Genomic DNA, 22,772 nt, shown 5'->3' on the forward strand with positions numbered 1-22,772 from the left:
CTTTATGGGCACCGCCTCTTTGTTAGACTCCCAGCGTCCTCCCTGCACGCGAATGAACTTGGATGGCTGTTTGCAGATTAACTCAGGATCAATAGTGGGGTCAAAGGCCTCGCAAGAATAAATAATCAATCTGGAGGGAATAAATTAAGGCCTTTCTCGGGTTATTCATGGACGGCCTTCATCTCTCCCAAGTACTCCTTAGGCCAATTAATCTCCTTCGTTTAATTTACGCCTCCCAGCATCTAATAGCAACGAAGGTCGTTTCTTTTGAACCAGCCTGAAAATCGCCAGCTTTTTGCTGCTACTCACAAGTCAGTGGGCAATTTGGTACAGCCGCTTACAGCTCTACTTCTCTAGGGACGAACAGGTATAATTCATCCTCTCCTGTGCATGCAGAGATGTGTGAGCAGATGGTGACCTATAAAGCAAGGATAATGTGGGGTCCTACAGGTGGTGTTGGACTACAAATCCCATCATTCCTGATTGTCGCCCCTGCTGACTCCGGCTTGTGGGAGTTGTAGTCCCAAACATCCCCTTCCATAAGGCATTCCGGAGCCCTTCCAGCCAACCTGCAGCCAGGCATACTACTACACCATCCGTTCATTTGTATGCCGCTCTTCCACAAAATTGTACCTGAAGTCAGTGGCGAAGCTGCATGCTCCGGCACCGGGGGGCGGAGAGCAGGTGGGGGCGTGGCTGGCGTGCATCCTGGGGGCATGGTGTGCCGTCCTGTGGGGCATGGCATGTCACCCGCGGGGGCATGGCGTGAGTCCCGGGGGCGTGGCGCACCACCCGCACCTCCTGCTCTAGAGGGTAGGACTCGAACCAATGGCTTCAAGTTACAAGAAAGGAGATTCCAACTAAACATATGGGGGGTGGGGAGAGACTTTCTGACAGTAAGAGCTGTTCGGCCGTGGAACGGTCTCCCTCTGGAGATGGTGGACTTTCCGAGAGCCAGTGTGGTGTAGTGGTTAAGAGTGGTAGTCTCGTAATCTGGTGAACTGGGTTTGCATCTCCACTCCTCCACATGCAGCTGCTGGGTGACCTTGGGCTAGTCACACTTCTCTGAAGTCTCTCAGCCCCACTCACCTCACAGAGTGTTTGTTGTGGGGGAGGAAGGGAAAGGAGAATGTTAGCCGCTTTGAGACCCCTTCGGGTAGTGATAAAGCGGGATATCAAATCCAAACTCCTCCTTGTCGTCGTCTTCTTCTTCTTCTTCTTCTTCTTCTTCTTCTTCTTCTTCTTCTTCCTTGGAGGTTTTCAAGTAAAGGTTGGATGGCCATCTGTCATGGATGCTTTAGCTGAGATTCCTGCATTGCAGGGGGTTGGACTAGATGAATTTGGGTCCCTTCCAGCCATAATTCTATGATTTTTTAAACCACTCTGGGAACTGTAGCTTTGGGAAGGGAAAAGGAAACCTTCTAAAAACCCTCAGTAACCTTAACAAAACTACAAGTCCCAGAATTTTGCAGGGGAAGCAATGATGTTTAAAGTGGTATTATAGTGCCTTCAGTGTGTGGTATGGGTGTGGTCTGAATGTACCTCACAGCTTCCCCCCCCCCCATCATTGGCTGGAGTTACACCCCATTTCCCAGTAGGTAAGGCAACTGAAGGAAACAGCAGAGACTGGGTTTGGCCCTACATGTCTAATTTTAGCTTGTTTAGCACTTGAGAGAGGATTAGCTAGGCTGTGATTAGCTGAGCTTATTTTCCTCTGCATTACATGTGAATTGTTCATGCTTTTATAGCCTTTAAGGAAAATCTTAGAATGACTTGGTGGATGGCGGGTATTAAGCATCAAAGGGTAATCCAACCACATTTATAATTTCTCTGAACATCTCTGCAGAGGAATAAATATGATTTCTGGATACCTTATCATTTCTTCATAGGTAATTTGGCCGCAACAAATATAAAATAAAATAAAATATTAATTATCCACATTTTCTCTTCTTCTGCCACAGGGTTTAATGATATGCACCCTGTCGTAGATCTCTGCTTTGCCTATGAAATGCAATTACTGCTCCCTCCTGCTTTCAAAGTGAAGGCAGATGTTATATGAAAATTTACAGCTGCAATCAGCACTCGACAGGTTATGAACCTAAATCAAGGCAGCAGCAATAGTTGGGGGGGGGGCGCAGGATCCTGTATCTGGTGTCTGGGCTGGGCTATTGGTTGCAGTTTAGGAACCAGAAGCCCTAGTACAAGCCGGTGGCTAGGATAAAAGGACAAACAAGGAGGCAGAGTCAAGTTGCTGTCAGCTCCCCCTCAAGTCAGATTTCCCTTTCTTTGATGGAGGGGCCACCCTCAGAAGCATTTCTGTCTGATGAGCCTATGGGGTCAGCATCCCTCTGGCCTGATGGTGTGGCATTGCTGTCCCTGGACTCCATCTTCCTGTAGAACATCCCCTGCTCAGTTCTAGTAGGAGATGACCGGAGCAGGTTGGGTGTCTTTTACTGAAGAATCACCTTCCAGTGCAGGTGGAGCTAAAAGCTAGGATGCTGCTGTCACTGTAGGGCTCAGACTTAGCTTGTTTGTGGCCGAAGCAACAGCAGAGGTCTCTGTGGCTGGAGTAATAGTGAGCCCAAACCAATGAACCACCAGGGATACAGTAACACGGCAGAGACCAAGAAGACCTTGTTGCTTAAGCTAGACTGGAGGAGGAAGCCCTCTTCTATTCATCCCTGTCTAGGAAGTTCTGGTGAGCAGAGTCATTTCAGGGCTGAAAGGTACTGAGCAGTACCTTTGGCTCAGACCTGCCCCCCCAACACCGTGAGGTCTACCTCCCCACATTTGGACTGACCTGGACGCTGTGATCATCATCTGAGGCTCTTCTCCATGTGTCCCCACCATGAGAGATCTAGAGTGGCAACATAAGAGTGGACCTTTTCTGTGGTAGCTTCCTGTTTGTGGGCTACTAGCCCCAGGGATGCCTTTCTGATCCCCATATTACTAATCTTTAGGTGCTAGGCAAAAGCATTTCTTTTCTGCAAGACCTTTGTCTTCTCATTATCCTTGGCCTGCTTCAGTGGATGGGCTGTTTTAATCCGGCCTTTTAGTGTGTGTGTGTGTGTGTGTGTGTGTGTGTGCACGCACACACCCGCGCGCGCGCACACACACACACAATCTGTCTATCATCTATCTACCATCTATCTACCATCTATCTACCATCTATCTACCATCTATCATCTATCTATCTATCTATCTATCATCTATCTATCTATCATCTATCTATCTATCTATCTATCTATCTATCTATCTATCATCTATCTCTATATATCTATGTGCCTGTTTTTAATATATGGATTACTTATTTACTGTTGTTACTGTTATATGCTGATATGCATATATATATATATATATATATATATATATATATATGCATATCAGCATATAACAGTAACAACAGTAAATAAGTAATCCATATATTAAAAACAGGCACATAGATATATAGAGATAGATGATAGATAGATAGATGAGATATATATATATATATATATATATATATATATATATATTACACGCCTCTGATCGGCAAGTCCTAGGCTCCGTGGTTTAACCCACAGCGCCACCCGCGTCCCAATATCTAGAGGATTCTGTGTTAAAAGGGGTTCCTGTGAGGCCAAAACATTTGTCACAGGGAGACTGCTTAATGTATCTCTGTATGACTGCTTGCTCTCTGTTCTCATCAGCTTTGACTGTGTGGGGTTCAGTAGCGTTTGCACATGCTCACATTGGGTTTGAGAGGATCAGTTGCTACAGGTACAAAACATAACTAGCTATGCTTGGGAGCAGCACACCCACGATAAGAAACTCACAAAGAGACACATAAGGTGCACTCTTCTGACATAAGTCAGTCTTCGTTGTGCATAGCCAAGGGCTTTACAATATCTAAAATGTAGACATACCTGCACGGTACACAAATTAAAAGAAAACTCAATATGGAAAATTACAGAACAATCACTAATAGCTATGTATTCTACCCTCCAAGGGCAACAAAACGTTGAATTAAGATTTAGAACGCATTGCAATTCTTAATATAACTAGAGCACAGCTTCTTAGCTGCCAGTGAAAATTTAGCTGCCAAATATGTAATGTGCAATGGTTTATCAGACAGAAGTTCAATTAGCACTTCCTGAGGTGATTGGTCCGACTACAACTGAAGAGAACAGAGGGCAATGTTTTTCCACTGGGGTCCAAATGGGAAGAACAGCAAATAGTGCATAGTATCGCCAATCTGATTACAATCAAATATACAATTCCGTTCTGTGACCGAGATTCCAAGATGTCTCCCATCTATATATGCTGAGAGCATGTTCTGGAACCTAAGTAATATAAAAGCCCTGTCTGAAAGTGATGGCGCTTTGAATGATTTATCTTGATTTGGGGGTACCAGATGGAAAAGCAAGCAACAACTATTTCAAGGTCAAGTGATTCTCTGGCTGAGGTTCCTTTTAAACGTGACAGCAGCTGCTGTTTTATGAGTTTATTTCCATGTTTGGCAGGAGTGTCCAAGGACTCCTCCTCCCATCAGCACTAGCCAGCATGGCCAATGGACAAGAATGATGGGAGCTGTGGTCCATCATCACCAGAAAGGCAAGGGTCTCTAATCACTGCTTTAGTGGCTCATAATATGGATGGAGGCAACCGCGCGCATCTTTAACATCAAATCATCCCAACCCTGATCTGGCTGCCGTGTTTTCACATTGAGTGAGCCCCAATCTCTGAACAGTGAGAAGCTCCAGCACTTTCCCAGCATTTAGTTTCCTTGAAACGAAGGTCAGTTGAGACTGTGATATCTTTAGGACATGTTGTTTTACTAGCCGGGAGTGCCTGGTGTTTGCTGCTCGGGTATTTTGAGATGTTTAAATGGATAGTGCAATTTGTGAATTTGGACCTGCCATGCCCAAAATTAGGTGGAGTTGCACACAAGTCACAATTTGGTCTGCCACCTTGATTCAAAATGGCGTCCGGCATCCAAACTTCAACAAAGAGTGTCGCCCCCATCTTGGGAGCCTTTGTGCCAATTTTGGCAATATCTGCTTACCTGTAATTTCTATAAAGGTGGTCGAATTGGATTGGTGACCCCCCATGCTCCCAAGATTTCTAAGTGCGATTTTTGAATGTATCAGGTCTACCTATGGGCAGAGTCAAACAAATGATTAACAGAGATTGTTGCTAGATTTCGCCTTCTGGCTGTAGAAACACAAAAGGAAATCTCCCCCAATTAAACTCATCCCATCCAGTTGCTGTTCTCATATACTACACTTTTTAATCTGGTTATATCATTTATTGGCTCACTCTTAGCTGCCATATTTTAAGGTATTGTGTTGGACGTCATATTTATACATGTTTTAGATACTCCTGTTATTTTATACCATTTATATGACAACCCACTTTAATGTATTTTTATGCTTTGATATTTTACTTGTACAGTTGTTGGTTTTAGTTTGTTTGGGTCTATAGCAGTATAATAAAGAATTTGTATCTTACTAGATGGGCTATTGGTCTTCTACAACAGGGCTTTTCCTAGATTTTTATGGATTTATTGGATTTCCATCTTTTAGTTTGGAGTGTGTGTGTGTGGGGGGGGGGTTTAAGGGAAAAAACCCTAAACATGGAGTTCATTAAATGCTTAATATGAATTCCACCCTCCCAAAAGCTAATGAAGTGTCAGCTTAAGCACACATTTTATGACCCACCAATAAACATGGGGCAACTGATTAGCCTCTGGCTCACTTGTCTGAAAGATAAATTGAACTACGATTGAAAGAAAGTTAATACAATTTAACTGCTAATATTGCAAATGTCACTTTAATTCAGTTACGGAGCAATTAGAGTGACCACTTCTGTGCCTGCATTCAAGAGTTATAGCAATTACAACCACGTGCAATTAATTTATTTTAAAAAGGCAATTTCAGGAAAGCATCCATTTGACAGTCACACTGAGGAGAGCTACTTTTTCTGACCTCTATGCCAGTGTGGTGTAGTGGTTATGACCTCTATGCCAGTGTGGTGTAGTGGTTAAGAGCGATAGCCTCGTAATCTGGGGAACCGGGTTCGCGTCTCCGCTCCTCCACATGCAGCTGCTGGGTGATCTTGGGCTAGTCACACTTCTTTGAAGTCTCTCAGCCCCACTCACCTCACAGAGTGTTTGTTGTGGGGGAGGAAGGGAAAGGAGAATGTTCGCCGCTTTGAGACTCCTTCGGGTAGTGATAAAGCGGGATATCAAATCCAAACTCCTCCTCCTCTTCTTTTACACAGATTGCTGTACTGCAGGTCTTGAGAAGCCATTTGTGCAGCTGCACAGGTGCTTGGATCTGGTATTCAGCACTTACCTTCCCCCATATTTACACAGGTCTGGAGGCTCCATCAAAGACCACCTATTGCAATCATCCCATGCTAGCAACATGATCTCTTCGTTACAAAACTGTTCTTTTAAATAGTAGTCTCCATTTTGGGAACCTGTTCTGTTCCTGTGGGATAACCAGCCTCATATAACCAAGATGCTTAAATCTAATTGATGCATGAAAGGATTAAGACCATAAGCTATCCTGCCACGCTTAGCTCACCTTGGAAGGCACTAAGTAATCAAACCATTGTTCCTCTTCAGTCTACCTGGTGAACTCAGCATGTGAAGAAGGTAAGCTGGTTGCTTCAGCTTAGCCGCATGGCTTTCACAAGCCATTCTTGAGTTCCTGTTGCAAGGCATTTAAAGGATCCCTCTTCTGCCTTGAGGTTGGGTACTGTGACATCATTGAGCAACCCCACATTGTACCTTCCACCTTCTCTAATGGAAAGCTTTAATGAGCAAACAGTCATAGATGGTGGCAGCAGTGATGCAGTTAGATAAACTTAGATTGTAATGGGTATTACTTCAGAATATGGTAAATACGAACTCATTCTTAGATGGATGGATGGATAGGAAGTTATCCCTCACATTCTAGTCCAATACATTTCAAGGGTATGAGACTTTTGAGAAATAATTTATCCCCAATATGCTTTCAGGTTCTCCCCCACCCAAGACACAATAAAAATAGAGGAAAATGCTGATGAGCTGGGGATCTTCACCGTGTGCTGAAGAGGCAAGCCACTTGCTGCTTTAAACTTTTCAGCAGCACACACAACTGCAAATTCATAGAAACCGACAGTTGTGGCATTGTCAACCCTCCCACCCTGTGCTCTTAAAGTGCTATCAAACTGCTGCTGAAGAAGATAAATACAGAATAAAAAGTGGCGGCCTTTAAACCAGCATAGCAGTCCTAACAGGTGGTTTCAAAACATACTCAGCATACCCCAAACTCTCTCTGATTGGAGCGTCCTGGGGATCTTTAACTCAAACATTTGCTTTCTCAGTCTGCCTTTTAAAATAATCTGACATGCAGTGGGCTATTATTTTTGTTTTCTTGCTGGTGTCTCTGGCACCTTGAAGGTCTCTTTCCATCTACCAGATTTATTTTCCAAGAGCAGGAAGTTCTGACTAGGTTCAAGGGCTCCCCCTCGTGGCCAGCCTGCATTCTTAGAACCTTTATGCTTTTTAGGGTCTTGGTCTGTACCCATGTTAAAGCACTCCCCCCACAAAAAAAGAATCCTAGGAAGTGCAGTTTACCTCTCAAAGAACTACAATTCCCAGCATCCTTAGAAAACAGTTCCCAGGATTCTTGGGGGTGAGGAGAATGTGCTTTAAATGTATGGTGTGGGCACAGCCCTTGTATTTTAGGAAAACCAAACTATAGGATGCACAGCTGCACCTAAAATGGCCAGTCTATGTGGCAGCTCTCAAAAGTGAGAAGAAGGCAACCAGGTCAACTCCAGCAGTCTCACTGGGGCAAGCCAAAAGTGGGCTATTCCCTTCTGGAATCGTTGTGGCTGTTCCACCTTGTAGGCATTTAAAAAGATATATACACTAAATTCATTTTACTCTTCTTTCCATCTTCTCTTCCTTTGGCATCATGTTTAGTAGTTTGGACAAGATTTTGTCTGTGCTATTTTTTGTTACCCTTCTTAGAACTTTAGGCAGCTCGTGAACAAAAAATTGTGATTGTACTACCAGCTAGAAATAATATTCAGTGCTATTGGACAGTATTCTAGAGGAGAGCAGGGTGGAAATTCAATCTGCAAGTTGGGAATCTGGATGGGAACCAACCTAATTTGCACTTCCTGAAACAATACATGAACCAAAACACAGCTTTCTTTTGGCATTCACTTTCCTGAATGTTCTGATTTAATTCTCCAGCCAAATAATGTGTACAAACATGAATGTATTAGTGAAAATAGCATACAAAAAGACATCCTATAAGGGGAACTGACACCACAAGATTGTGAGCATTAGGCATACAAAAAATATGTTGTAAGAGAAACAGACTCTAAAACGCGGACAAATTTTCATGAGGACTTTAAAGAAATCCATAAACTCATATAGAAATGTGGACAACTGGGCTAAAGACTGGAAAAATGAGAAACAGAAATTGACAGATTTATCCATCCCTATCTGTAAGCAGCAAAAAGGGTGTGTGTGTGTGTGTGTGTGTGTGTGTGTGTGTAGAGAGAGAATGAAAGCATGCGCTGTAATTCCCCAAAGGGATCCCATATAAGTTGAACCCACAATGAGCAAACGTCCAAAACTTTTAAGTGGTATCATTAATTACAAAACAGACAGTTTAAAAGAAAAGAAAGAAACAGAGAAAGCTTTAAAATGAACGTGACTGATGCTCTGACCTTTGGTTTTGGACATTCAGGGTCAAGCATGTGGCTCAGCTGGAACGATGGAGTCCGTATGCATTTGGGGAACAGATGCCTTATTTTAACCACAGAGGTATATGGAAACACACTCATTTATACCCAGTTCCTTTTAAAATTCTTTATTATTTGCCACCAGGAAACATTAGTATGAGTGATCAACAAGCAGACCAACAACTCCATTCGACAGCCATTTGGAATCCACAGTCACTTTTTAATTATTATTTACAGTCAATAAAATACAAAGCCCTATTATCCCTGTTTGTTTTGTAGCTCTTTAGGCAGACAGAATGTCTGACTTAACTAACAGTCATGCCAAGCCTGGGAGAGGGGGCAGAACCCTTTCTGCAAACATGGCACTTCAAACCAAAGGTGAGGAACCTATTTTTGGCCTGAGGTTGTCCTTGCCTAACCCTCCAGCAGCTGCATTCCAGTGATGGGCACAGCCAAGACAAGAGCTTGCATGGCCATTAAAACACATACCAACAGGTAAGGTAGCTGTGCACACACATCAGAGGTCCCTACAGCCACATAAAATATAAACAAGATTTTCTCACTGCCTTCCTCTTGATCATTGTCCCGAACACTCCAGTCAGAACCAGCTGACTTCTCTCTACTGCAACAGTTAACAACGATGGATCTTCAAATAATGTCAGATGGCTTCAGCAGCTCCTTCTTCAGTGACAGCTTCAAGAACCCCTAGACTGAATCTCACACAGCCTATGTTAATTTGCATCTTCAGCTGAACAGATGCATATATGTATTTTAAGAGAAGGAAAAACACAAGGTGTTCAGATCCTTCAGTAGGATGGATTATTCATGATTCTGTCAACAGTAGAGATAGCTTTCCACATTAAAAAACAACAACAACAACAACAACAACCTGAACTCAGCTTTCTTCAGCTTCTCCCTGTTCCTACCCAAGCAAGGACATGGATGAAAGAGAACAAAGGAATTACTAGGGGATTTGTTTCATGAGTGCTGGGGGTTATGTGAAAGGACAGTGAGGCATTCACTATGAATATGCTTTGCTGCCTAATCAGTGGAAGTTCCTCTCCAACTGATGATTTCTGCCCACACAATGTCATGCACAAGAATGGGGGCTTTTAAAAAAATGCAAGCTGTATCCTTTCAAAATACAATTATCACCACATATACACCGTATTACTAAGTAGCACTAAGTTGCTCCCCAGCATGAGGAGATGCGTGCCACACAAAAGAAAAGGAGCAAGAATGGATGCAATTAACCTAATTATTGGAAGGGCTGCCCAATAAAGGACCCAAAGTCGTTTACTACAGTCATCAATGACTCACCTCTATAATATGGCATGGTCTCACTTGGTGTGTGTGTGTGTGGGGGGGCACTTCCTGCCTTCCTTTATTCTGAAGGCCAGAAATTTTTGGTCTCAAATCTTCAGTGGATATTTTTTGCTTATTTACCCAGTTCAGGATACAAGGAAAACGGCACACACAAGCAAACTTACTTGTGGCATATGCCTTATGTAGTTCTAGAAAGCTCACAACTTCCATTAATTTGTAGGTAATTTGTAAAGCTTCATAACTTTAATAGCAGTCATGCTTTTATCTCTTGAAAACCTTTTTTTTTAAAGAAAAAGACAGTTTCCACAGGCTGCTGCCTGGTTTAACCAGAAAACACAATCCTTCATATGATATAATTATCAGACAGAGAACTCCTTTTTGCAATGTCTCTGAAATTCTATGCATTTGTCTATATCAAAGCAGTAAAGCATAGCACTGTTGAATGTTTTTGGCATTTAGACTTCAAAGTGACACATGCTGAGAGGAAAGAAAGTAACAGCAAATTGCAAAAAAGAAGAGCCAATGAGACAGCTTAGAAAATGTGCTGGGTTTAATCTACTAATAAGTTGACTAATGCAAGCACCACTAAAATAAACTTACTGGTGGACTGGACCCACTGACAAGGCTCAAAACGGAAGCCAACTCCACAATGGGATTCAGCTCTTAGAAAAACTTCCCAAGATGGCTTTTTTTTCACTTGACCAAACCTCTGTCCCCTTCACTCTCATAGGGCCCCTCGAGAATTGCAAAGAGCGCTCTACAGCCTTGAGAATGTGATCATTTTTGTCTTTAGCTAGATCACATTGCTCTGCTTCTAATATACAATGCACTCTATGGAAAGGCAACGTTACCGTATGCTTCACTGCAATTCCCTATAAGATAATCATCCAAAGGATTCCTGAAAGTATAACAAAGGCATTCTGAAAACATAGCAATAGTTCCTTTGCCTTATTTTCTGCATTTGCATTATGATGCTTTCAACAGAGGGACATTGAAATACCAAACAAGTATCTACTCCACAACAGAAGTCAGGCATCAACCTTGCTGTTCAATTAAGAAAAAAGGGGATTTAAACACATATTTTCTAAAAAGCTAGGGAGCATCTTTTGAAAACAACCTATAAAGCAATCTGGACAAGTGATGCTTCATGAAAAACCACCCGTTTTATCTTCTCTGATAAACTGGGGCACTTGGAAAACAGAAAGTGACATGAATGTTGCATGTTTGATATTCATCCTGCAAGCCCATTTTCACGCTAGTAAATGCAGTCACAAAGGCAGCTATCTAGTTTGTCAACTCCACACACTGACTTCTAGCATCTTGCTGGAATTACAATTGAACTGCAAACTATGGATTCGAGAGTGTTAAGGGTCGCACAAAGAAGCAAATGGCTTCTAAACTCATTCCAATGGCAACAGAGTTCATGTCAGGTTTCGGCTCCTATGTATTGTGCAAGAAAAAGCAGTGTTCCCAAATTAACTTACCATTAGCATCATCAGCTACAGGCATTTTCTCCATTACTGTATACAACAAAGTTGTTGCTCTGCAACTCGCAACTTATGTATTTCTGCCTTAACAAGCGTAGTGTTCATTACAGAACAACTTAGTTCTCAATTATATAATTCCATCACCAAGATCTCTGAGTGATGTCTACAGTGCCTGTCTCCCAGTAGTGTTACAGGAGAGGGAAGTTTATATACAGTTATTTAAAAATAATGCATATAGGGCTTTCCGATCCTTGGAGAGGGAGGAGCCTATTTATTTTTAAAACTGCCTTCCTCTAGCACTCCCTCATCCCCACAGCCATTTTTAAAACTGCTCAATTTGCTTTCTTTTAGCTTTTTCAAATAATCATGGGGCCCTTTCCCTTCAAAAGAAGAAGGGTTTTTGAATGAGCCCCCAATTCTATCCCAGAGTGTAAAATACTGGCCATAGTTGTAATCAAAGTACAAATGGTGATCAGTGTGATGGGCGGCACCATTGATAATTTCCTTCAGTATGCCAGGAACATGATAGTCCCCGTCATGGATGGAGATTGTCCAGATATTGACAAAGACATAGAGGCCCAAATAGGTGACCTTGTGCAGGGGAAAAAGGAATGGGTAGATGTGATAAGGGACGCTTTGAAGGAAGCCATCCATGGGGTGAAAAGCATGGCTTGCAAATGGAGTTGGGATCTTCCACAGGTGATGGGGCTTGTGCAAACGCTGTGGAAGAAAAGAGAGGAATTAGAACCTTAGAATAGAAACAAGAAAGAGCCCAGAGCACTTTCACTTTAATACAGCAACAGAAAGCGTCACCTGTCGCAAGGAAAGAACATTCTGAGATGCCCTGACAGAGAGGTGTGGATTATTTGTGTGTGTGGCTACTACAGCTATGTGAGAATCAAGCTAGGCTTTTATTTTATTGAAAAATAAGATGGCAAAGATCACAATTCTGCTACATGAACCCCTGGCCCGGCTACATTTAAAACCTAGTTCACAGTCTTTAAAAAACAAAGTGTGGAGAGTTGATGGGTGGAAAGAGAGATACAGAAAAGGGAAATGTAACTGTCAAATTGGACCACGCTTTCCATAAGGAAGAATTAACGCATCTGAGGCTTTTTAGTTTAGTTTAGAAAAAAGAGAGACAACTACTATCAAGTTATTTGGTGAAAAGAGTGAAATCCATATATTAATGTCTTACTATTTAACACTTTGCCATACCTTATACAAAAGCTTATGATGGAGAAATCGATGAATCCAGTAGATACACATATCAGTAAAGAAGAGGAAAGAGAGCATGCTGAGGATAACACCAAACCAACCTAGACAAAAAAAGAAAGGCGTCAGTTTCTTTTTTAAACAGACATTTAAGAATGTTTAGAATATTTCTGGATTTGTACAATATTGGATTATGAAAACAAAAAGTAGTTTTTATGAAATCCATTTTGAAAGAAGTTTCCTTACTTGAGCCTTTGGCAACGCTGAATCTCAAACAAACAGAGCTAATTAATACATTGGAAAGGATCTGAAGGCTAAAGAGATAAAACCTGAAGAGCAACTCCAGCCAGACAGTTTACCATGGCAAGGTGCTCAAATAAGTACAAAGGTGCTTTAGAAACACATACTGACTAAGCCGAAGGCACTGCTTTAGATGTTGCTGACCTACAACAGGAGCTCAGAACGTCTGGCCTGCAGACCATTCTTTGCCTTCCAGGGGGTTCAATTTGGCCACTTCTTTGCTAAACTGTTTCCCCATGTCAATCAGACAATGTCATCTGATATCACTTGTCAATCATCTGTGGTCAACTGAATTGTTGTACCCTTGCCACAGCAACTTCGGAGGCTGATTGCTCTCTCCATGGCTAAAAGGCGAGCATAATAGATATTCTCAGACACACATAATACTTTGCCTCACTCACACATGGCTGGCTCGTGACCAGCCCTGTCCTCTTGTTAAGGCTGTTGCTAAGGGCACTCTGGGAGCTTCTTTCTCCTTCACTTTCTCCAGATGAGAAGTGCCTGATACGGGATTTCACTGGAAGCCTCATTACTTTGTAAGCAACTTTTCTCCCTACAATTTGCGCGCTCTCTCTGTGTGTGTCTCTGCCTTTTATATGGGGGTGAATAATATGTGGGCTGAAATGCTGTTGTAAAGCTGAAGTGGAAAAACTCCCCATCCCAAAGAGGTTGCTGAGTGATCTGCCCAGGTGCCCAGAAGATGAGCTGAGTCAGAGCTGAGAAACAAACCTGAGCAATACTTCCCTTGTGTGGAGTAAGCTTATTTTCTTCTGTTTTGAGATAAGGAAAGGACAGAGACTTTGACCCGATAAAGAGGACATGCCAAGCAGTTTCCTTACCATAAGGAGAGTCTTCAATGTTATCATAGAGTTTGCTGTAGCCTCTGACTTCAGCAAAGAAGATGGCAACCGTGGGGATACTGATCCATGGCATTGATTTGAGGGTGTATTTGATTTCACGCTGCACTTGATTCTGAACACAGGAGAAGACACTTTGTATAAAATAATATCCTGTACATTTACAGCATTTTTGAAAGTTTAGCACAAATATTATCTCAGTAGTCCTTTTAAGGCAGAGACATATTGTTATCTGCATACTGCAGGTGAGACGCTGAAGCAAAGAGAGGATTGTCTAATGTCACATGACAAAATGACATTTGAAACTGAGATTTCCTAGCTTAGTTTTTGCCAGTACAGTACGCTGCTTTGAGAAGCGTGCATGTTTTAAAAACGTAAGTATCTATTCTTCCGCAAAGCAGAAAGATAAACAGGTCATGTTTCTTTGTGAAAAACCGTGTTAAAAGGACTCATCTCAGACAGATGAGGTTTACTAGACCTGGTAAGGAAAGGCAAAACCTACTCCCAATCAGGTAACAATGCTTGTGGCCGAGCTAGCTGTGAGATTCCTAGGACCCCGCCCCTTAATGTTGCCTGCATTCTGCTTTAGAGCAGGCATAGGCAAACTCGGCCCTCCAGATGCTTTGGGACTACAATTCCCATCATCCCCGACCACTGGTCCTGTTAGATAGGGATGATGGGAGTTGTAGTCCCAAAACATCTGGAGGGCCGAGTTTGCCTATGCCTGCTTTAGAGTTACTACCCTGGGGATCTATACTTATGGCAAAATAGCTGCGAGGCTCTGCTTGCTTCCTTTCCCCCACAAAACTACTTTAACCTCACCCAAAGAGCTTTCCTTTACTAGAAGAGCTACCATATTTTTCGCCCTATAGGACGCACCTTTTTCCCCTCCAAAAATGAAGGGGAAATGTGTGTGCATCCTATGGGGCGAATGCAGGCTTTCGCTGAAGCCTGGAGAGCGAGAGGGGTCGGTGCGCACCGACCCCTCTCGCTCTCCAGGCTTCAGGAAGCTCTGCGCAACCCTTGGGAGACTGGCACGACTTCGCACCGGTCTCCCAAGGGTTGCGCAGAGCTGCCTGCATTCCCGGGCTTCGCGCAGCTCTGCGCAACCCTAGGGAGCCCGGCACGAAGTTGCGCCGGTCTCCCAAGGGTTGCGCAGAGCTGCCTGCAGTCCCGGGCTTCGCGCAGCTCTCCGCAACCCCAGGGAGCCCAGCGCGAAGTCGCGCCGGTCTCCCGAGGGTTGCGCAGAGCTGCCTGCATTCCCGGGCTTCGCGCAGCTCTCCGCAAGCCTGGGGAGACCGGCGCGACTTCCCGCCAGGCTCCCTAGGCTTGCGGATAGCAGGCTGTTCTGGGGGCTGGGGTGGGGAGAAGCTCGGGCTTTCCCCGCGCCTGGGGGGCAAATAAATTCTTTTTCTTTATCCCCCCCAAAAAAACTAGGTGCACCCTATGGGGCGGTGCGCCCTATGGGGCGAAAAATACAGTAAATCCCAAGGTTCAAACCACAGTATCTCTTAATTAAAGAGGATACCACATATCAAAGCAAGTGAAAGACACCTGCAAGAGATTTAGAGAGCTGCTGCCAGTCAGATAGAAATTTGTTAGGCTAGATCAGAGTTACATAATCCAGATGTTGCTGTACAACAATTCCAATTGCTGCTGGCCACTGGGAATGCTGACTGGGTGTTGAAATCTGACATCTGTGAAGCCCTAAATTAGGTACTAGACATACCATAATCTTACTTGGAGTACGAGTACTTCATTTGTTCATACTCCAGTAATCCAGATTAATTTACATAAGCACTAGAGTCACCACCCCAATCATAAACAAGCAGGTTCAGAAAGAATAGGTGGAAAAGTCACCCTTATAGCTCTTTAAGCTCTATGAACTGAAAAGGCCACCTCACTACATTCCAGGACCCAATGAACATTTCCACAAAATAGTTGGAGCGTAACAACCTTAAGCAGCATTATTAGGCCTAGAAATGCTAAGAGAAGAAAATGCTTTCACTGAAATTGCAAATCACACTGAAAACACCCATAGTTTAAATCTAAACTGTTTGCATTTCAAAATGTTATTGTTACAAGGATGTTCCAAAATGACCATATTGGTTAAAACGTGAGTGCATTTACTAGGGTGAAAACAAACAAACAAAAGCACCACACACAACAGAGGTCTGTCTGTGTACAGACATTCCAGAAAGGTACATACAAGACTCTCTGAAGCCTAGCCATAGACCACTGAAGAACTTAGAAAAGGGAAGAGCTGTGACACAGTGACTCACCTCCAAATACTGAGGATGTTTCTTTAGAGAGTGATCAAATATGAAGTAGTAGCTGAAACTGCCAATCAGCAAATAAAGGACAAGAGCACCCACATTTGTTATGACAATAAGGCTAATAAACTGTCGAAAAGGGTTATCTTCTGGCCATGCTGCTGGATAAACATAAGGCGTCAAAACGGAGTCATCTGCATATGCCAGGACAAGATCCATTGTTGTACCTGCATAAAATTGCCATGAATTAATGGAAGGGGATACATCAAACCTCAGTGAAGACACAAGAATGGTAACCTTGACAGGTAGGCTGTTCTAAAAATAGGCTACAATGCTGTGCAAATGAGTTCCCAAATGTTTAGTGAACTAACAATATACAAATAATCTAACAGAATGCCAGCATGGCTAATGAGCAGAGTCAATGAAGCAAAAAAGCTTTACTTTAAAAGTCTTATTCAAATAAAAATAATAAAGAACACATAATGTGGCAAAACAAGCATTAGTTAATGGGTGATACAAGCGGGGGGAAATTTGAAGAGCTTATTGGTAAGACAAACTTTTACATAGTTTTTAGATACATCGGAAGTAGGAAACCACACGGAGACATGGAGAAAAGAGGCTAGAAATTCCTCATTTTGGCCTTCACTGTGGAAGGTATCCTACCAACTTTCGGCACTCTTAATAAACTATAGCTCCCATAATTATTTGGGGGAAAAGACAGCTATGACTGTTTGAAGCGGGCTTCCTCAAACTCAGCCCTCCATGTTTTTGGCCTACAACTCCCATGATCCCTACCTAGCAGGACCACTGGTCAGGGATGATGGGAACACTAGTTTCAAAATATCTGGAAGGCTGAATTTGAGGACACCTGGAAAATGACTTTATATTGTGATGCCCGTGTGGTGCAGTGGTTAGCGTCAGACTAGGATCTGAAATCACCCATGAGACATCTGAAGGCAGCCCTGTTTAGGGAAGTTTTTAATGACTGATGTTTTAATGTATTTTTAATCTTTTGTTGGAAGCCATCCAGAGTGGCTGGAAAAACCCAACCAGATGGGTGGGGTATGAATAAAGAAATAAATTATTATTATTATTATTATCAGGAGGGACGTTGGGCCAGCCACACACTCTCAGCCTAACCTAACCCCACAGGGCTGTTGCGAGGAGAAAATGGGGGGGAAACATACATGCCACCTTGAGCTTCTCGGAGAAAAAATTGGGATATACATGCAATAAATAACTAAAGCATGTTTTAAATGTATGGCCTGAGTAAGAGGCAGCTTTGAGGACAAGCTACAGAACCTGCCAATTTGTTCCTGCTGTTTCAAAAAGAGCTCCTGCAATTAAAAAGCCACCACGACGCCGAAGCAGATTGAATTTTAAGCCTCGCAAGTAGCTGCATCCTACTTACCCAAAAGGGGCTTGCGCACAGGAGGAGGACCAAAAGGTGGACTAGTGGGGGGCTACACCCCGTTGCATTCTGGGAACCGCGCCCCCCCCCCTCGCTCGCTCGGCTTTTGTCCTTCGAGCCGAGGGAGGCCCCTCGCCCTCCACAGGTGTTTCCTCTGCCTGCCTGCCTGATCCTGCGCCGCCTCCTTCCTCTTACTCCGCCAAAAGCGCCGCGCAGGTCGAAATCCAACGCTCTCGCGACGTCACGTGTGAGCAGGTAAGCGGTGGACGTGGCCGCTGCGGATAGCGGCCCAATGGCTGAGGAGGGAAAGAGGGGGCGGGCAAAGAGAAGGAATCGCTAGCCTGGTGGTACGACAGCGCCCCTGGCCAGGAGTCGCGCGACGCTGGCCTGTTGTGTGACGACACCCGCGCGTGGCTCAAAGTACGGCGTCGGATTGGACGGGTCTCCAGAGAGGGGCGGGGCAGTTGGAGGAAAGGAGGAGGCCGCGGGCGAATTAGCAGGCCGGGCGTAAAGGGGGCGGGGCTAGGCGTGTCGCGCGGTTTTGTTTTCCCGTTCCTGAGGTAAAAAAGTACCCTGTCAGAAGCTTCTCAAGGGGAGGATGGCTGAGGGGAAAGTTGGCCTAGTTGTTTTTTTTACCTCAGGTGTGTCAGCCTCAGCAACAGGTTGACGTGACCAGCGTTCAGTAGTCAAGGGCGCGCATACCCACCCACCTATATTTATCTCACTTCATAAAAATTATTCACCACGTGATTGTTAAAAAAACCCTCAAAAGCGTTTTTGTTTTTTAAAAAAGCTAAAACTATATAATTATATAGTGGTCTTCAGCTGGTTGAGATCCACCTCTGACTGCCCACTTTCACATGTTCACTATAGATTTTATGATGGAATAGTTTATTGTTTCAATCTTGGTCATATCAACCACAGGGGAAAAAATTATATAGAACCTATACACACACACACACACATATATATATATGTATTAAAATATACCGAAAGTAATAATAATAACAGTACTCAAAAATGTTAACATACAAATGGTTAAAGGAAACTAATATATTAAAATCATCCCATTAAATACTTGCAGTTCACCATATTTACCTCAATAAAATTTCTCAGCTTTTGGGCAGCTGCTGCAAATCTCGCAGCTGTCCCAAATTAAACAACAGATATGCGATGTTCGCTTGATCACCATCTGGTATTACGCTTAACAAATTCAGAATAAACTGTCCTCTGTTTAGAATGAAAAGAGCAGTAAAATAAGTAATGATAAAAGATCTGCTGCTTGAGCCACACATATGGTATAAGACTGGCTGTGTATGTACTATGCATTTGTTTTTTTTTTTTGTTTTTTAAAGTTATTTTTTCACAAAGAAAAAAAGCGTTACAAATTTTTGCATAAAGCATAAGTTACTTTATCAACTGACTTCCCATCCTCCCCTTTCATGGTTTCTGTATTTACCCTCAAATGCTGTGTATTTTGCCTAAACTATTCAATACATTCAATTTAACCTATTTAGCTTAATAATTCACACTGTTGCTCATATTTCAAATGGGTGGGGTATGAATAAATATATTATTATTATTATTATTATTATTATTATTATTACTATTATTATTTCTGTGCAAGGGAGGAGGATGGGGGAGAAACCTAGAAGACCTCTTTGCCTCCAAAGCAACCCCATCAAGTCCAGGGATCAAGACTTCAATGATATGCATACCTATCTGGAAGTCAATCCTATCCTATTCTGAATAAAACCTTTTCAGGATTGCATTGCATTGCAATCTTTCCTAACTATGGCCACATAGTTAGTTGTGGGAAATTGGCAAAAACAGCATTTTTTTTTCTGATTTCCGACTGCAGTATTCCAGATATGTCTGCAAAATCCTGGACGAATGGCAACCCTAACAAACAGATAAAATAAGAATGTGGCAAAGAAAGAAAACTGCTGAAGAGTGAGCAGGCACATAGAAAAAGGAAGAGGTTGAAAGAAAGAAAAAAGCAACGGTGCTTCACTGAGGAATTTATAGCAACATTTTGCTCTGCTTATTCTCATTTATTTGTATACATGAATGTAACAGGTATTGGGCCTCCTTGTGAAGAAAGTGATTCTGGTGCAATTCTCACAATTTGGCAAATTTGGACTAAAAAGCCAGTCTGTTGCAATATTTACACTAAATGAAACCTTTCTTATTAAGTATAAAAGGAAATGCTTTGTATTTATTCTACAAAAGTTCTGTTGTACTACACTTTTGAGGCACCAGAATAATTCTGCTGTATGTTACTTCCTTGTGCTAATGAGCCAAAGTGTGCCAAGCACAATGCCCCTTAAATGACATAACGATAATTGCTGAGGCTGTTGACGCAGCAAAATGTTGCCCATCTGTTATTTCCAATGACATCTAAAGCAATATCACTACATAGCACAAAAACAGAGTCCGTGCTCTGTTTAGATAAGAGGTTAGGTCTGAATTGTGCCAGGCAAGCCTGTGCATGTTGATTCAGAAGAAAGGTCCAGTGATTGCAATGGGGCTTACATCCAGGTAAAACTGCATAGATCTACAGCGTTAATTGCCTTCTAGATTGTAGATAAGAAAATAATTAATTCATTCCCCAGTTAATAAATCACTGTACTGCATGTGCTCCATGAATGCAAGGAGGCATACCCTGGAACAGTGACTCACACAAACTCTCAGAGTTTGCCAGCTTCAGAGCTAGATTTTTTAATATTTTTTTTTGTAGAGTCAGAACAGGTAATCTCTGAGGATGGGTATGTTGGGCTCTCAAGAACCTTTACTTACTTATTTCCTGTAGGGTGGTTGCAATTCACTTGTGGCACACTAGTATGCCCGAGTGCATAACTTTGACTTACCTTATTCAGGAAATGTTTTGTACCCTCCGATGAAAATAGGGATGTCTCATTCCATAATGATAATTTTACTATTTATACCCCATATATCTTCCTGAGTTGCCCCAGTCACTCTGGGCAACTTCTAACATATATAAAAACATAATAAGACATTAAACATTTAAGAAAACACCTTCCCTATACAGGATTGCCTTCAGATGGCTCGGGGGTCAGATAACTCCATACCCTCCAACATTTATCCAATGAAAATAGGACATCCTAAGGAAAAGTGGGACATTCCGGGATCAAATCAGAAACCAGGACAGCTTCTCTAAATCAGGGATGTCCATGGAAAATAGAGGTGTTTAGAGGGTCTGATGTTTTAAGATCTGTATTAATGATACTGCCATTTCCCCAACCATACTGAAGCTGCAATCACATTGGCATTTGCAGTTAAATTCACTTCTAAGCAGACCTGCAAAGGATTGCATCATAAATGTTTACAGTTGTTAGATACTAGTCTGGCAGCTTGCTCAAAGACATACCCACCAAATGTGTCTAATTACAATTCCAGTTTAGTTTAGGTTCAGTGATACAAAACTAGGTAAATTTTAGTTAAGAGATGCCCTTCAAGCAAGATATTCTAATGATTGTGTTTTGCATAACTGGTAAATTGACATCCAGTCTAGTCTGTAAGTTGCCTCTGTTTTACATAATTGCTGTTTTAAGGTAACCAGCTAGCAGGATCAACTAAATTTTGCAGCTTATGACCCACAATTATGGATCCCCAATGAGTCACACCTGTCTTGGTTCCCAGAGCTCAAATGTGTGGTGCATGAACGGTTTCTTGAATTGTTCATGTTGACCCTTCCTCAGTTCATAATATGGATCCTGTTAAAAAATAATTGCTAGCCAGAGCTATAGGGGTAACAGTATATCTGAATATATGTAAACAACCCTCAAAATTGTTCCTTCTATTCACTTACTTGTTTATGAATGCATTTTTTAAAAACACTGGTGCATTATTACAGGGACAGGAAATGGCAAAGAGTAGCAGAGGAGTTGGGACTGCCCAGTAACATCAAAGCTAGGAATAGCTTCCATCCTGTGGCTGTAATTTGACAGTCTGACACAGATTTCTGAGGTGCTGAGCTGTAACTATTGCAAAACACACAGCCTAGCAACACAGGTAAGTACAAACACCACTGCACATTTCACCCATACAAAAGAATACATAGAGACCTATGCTTCCTCCTTTCTCACTGTTCAGAGCTTAAATCAAGTTTTGCTCTCTGGATACTTTCTAGGAACCCAGAACCCCAATTCCCTGTTTCTGGGGAGGTGATGAGTTTGCTTTCAGATGTGCTAATCTGTTAATCCTCATGGAAATGCTCATGGAAGACTTCACAACTTTTCTCAAGGTATAGTGTTTTAAGACTGGTGCTTTAGTTTGCATTTGCAGTTCTGTTTTTTATTATTATTATTGATTACATATTTACAAACCTGTATGTGAGCTGCTTTGAAAGGAATTTGCCCTGAAAAGCATCTTAGAAATGCTGAAAATAAACCAAAATAATAGCCAGCAGTCCACCTCTCTTAGTGTCTTCTCACTGTATCCTACCTAACACACACACCAAAAAGGTGACGTGCAGAATCCATTGGGGAGTTCTCTCAGAATACAGTTAGTTTTAATTATTTCTGTGGCACATTTGCAGGAAGCATTTGCAGTGGCTTGTGCCCATGATTACTTTCCCCAGGAGACTGGAAAGCGGTGATGAATTACAACTGGCTTTGAAGGACTTGTAAAATGGTTGATACAGGTTCATGAATGAGGATAGGTCTATAAAGATGATGATGATGATGATATTTATGGCAATGGAAGGGTTAACCCACTGGCACCTGGATGTATTCTGTATATCTGCCTGGAAGGATCCTTCATGGTAAGTGACCAGGGCCGGATTTAGGTTTGATGAGGCCCTAAGCTACTGAAGGTAATGGGGCCCTTTATATATCTAGCTGTCCTTTGTCAACAAATCGTTGCTGTTTTTTGTGTTGAATATATGCTATATGGTAATTTATGGACCTAATAGGTATCTAAAGCCATTTGCACATAACAAAATAGGTACTTATCAAAGTAATTGTTGAACTGAAATACAATTAAGAGGAAGTATATTATAGTGAAATACAATTAAGAAGAAGTATATTAAGAGTGGGGACGCGGGTGGCGCTGTGGGTTAAACCACAGAGCCTAGGGCTTGCCGATCAGAAGGTCGGCAGTTCAAATCCCCGCGACGGGGTGAGTGCCCGTTGCTCAGTCCCTGCTCCTG

At 42.5% G+C, this 22,772-nt stretch overlaps 2 protein-coding genes and 1 long non-coding RNA gene across 17 annotated transcripts in view; 2 read left to right on the forward strand and 1 right to left on the reverse strand.

Annotated features, from left to right (window-relative positions):
• Positions 1-539: 539 nt before the first annotated feature.
• Positions 540-7,451, forward strand: LOC310750770. Of its 2 annotated transcripts, none has more exons than XR_014542254.1 (3): positions 540-684; positions 4,503-4,776; positions 7,006-7,451. It is a non-coding gene; the product is annotated as an uncharacterized lncRNA (long non-coding RNA). The 2 variants fall into 2 exon arrangements; XR_014542255.1 differs by lacking the exon at positions 540-684 and adding an exon at positions 1,552-1,598.
• Positions 7,452-8,842: 1,391 nt separating this feature from the next.
• On the reverse strand, positions 8,843-18,047 carry SC5D (sterol-C5-desaturase). Of its 2 annotated transcripts, XR_014542128.1 has the most exons (6): positions 17,600-18,046; positions 16,198-16,415; positions 13,898-14,030; positions 12,762-12,862; positions 9,611-12,263; positions 8,843-9,580 (listed from the first exon to the last, which is right to left on the reverse strand). XR_014542128.1 is itself a non-coding variant. In XM_083589042.1 (5 exons), exons 2-5 carry the CDS (start codon positions 16,405-16,407, stop codon positions 11,811-11,813), a joined length of 897 nt encoding a protein of 298 aa, XP_083445168.1. In that variant the 5' UTR covers positions 16,408-16,415; positions 17,600-18,047; the 3' UTR covers positions 8,843-11,810. The 2 variants fall into 2 exon arrangements, 1 of the variants encoding a protein (XP_083445168.1); XM_083589042.1 differs by having other exon boundaries at positions 8,843-12,263; positions 17,600-18,047.
• The window catches only part of LOC310750612 (uncharacterized protein), a 43,003-nt gene continuing 37,987 nt past the window's right edge, over positions 17,757-22,772 (forward strand). For 6 of the 13 annotated variants that reach the window (XR_014542130.1, XR_014542131.1, XM_083589049.1 and 3 more), the window contains exons 1-3: positions 17,916-18,019; positions 21,477-21,634; positions 21,753-21,866. Coding sequence is in view for 10 of the 13 variants with exons in the window: in XM_083589049.1 (XP_083445175.1) it covers positions 21,828-21,866 (39 nt within the window). In the remaining 3 variants the exon portion in view is untranslated. Of the gene's footprint in view, positions 17,855-17,915; positions 18,020-18,101; positions 18,160-18,197; positions 18,241-19,456; positions 20,807-21,476; positions 21,635-21,752; positions 21,867-22,202; positions 22,386-22,772 lie in introns of those variants that run through there. The other 7 variants (XM_083589052.1, XM_083589057.1, XM_083589053.1 and 4 more) reach the window with 7 other exon arrangements.

The sequence above is a fragment of the Podarcis filfolensis genome, assembly GCF_964270895.1.
Source record: "Podarcis filfolensis genome assembly, chromosome: 15".
NCBI lineage: Eukaryota > Metazoa > Chordata > Lepidosauria > Squamata > Lacertidae > Podarcis > Podarcis filfolensis.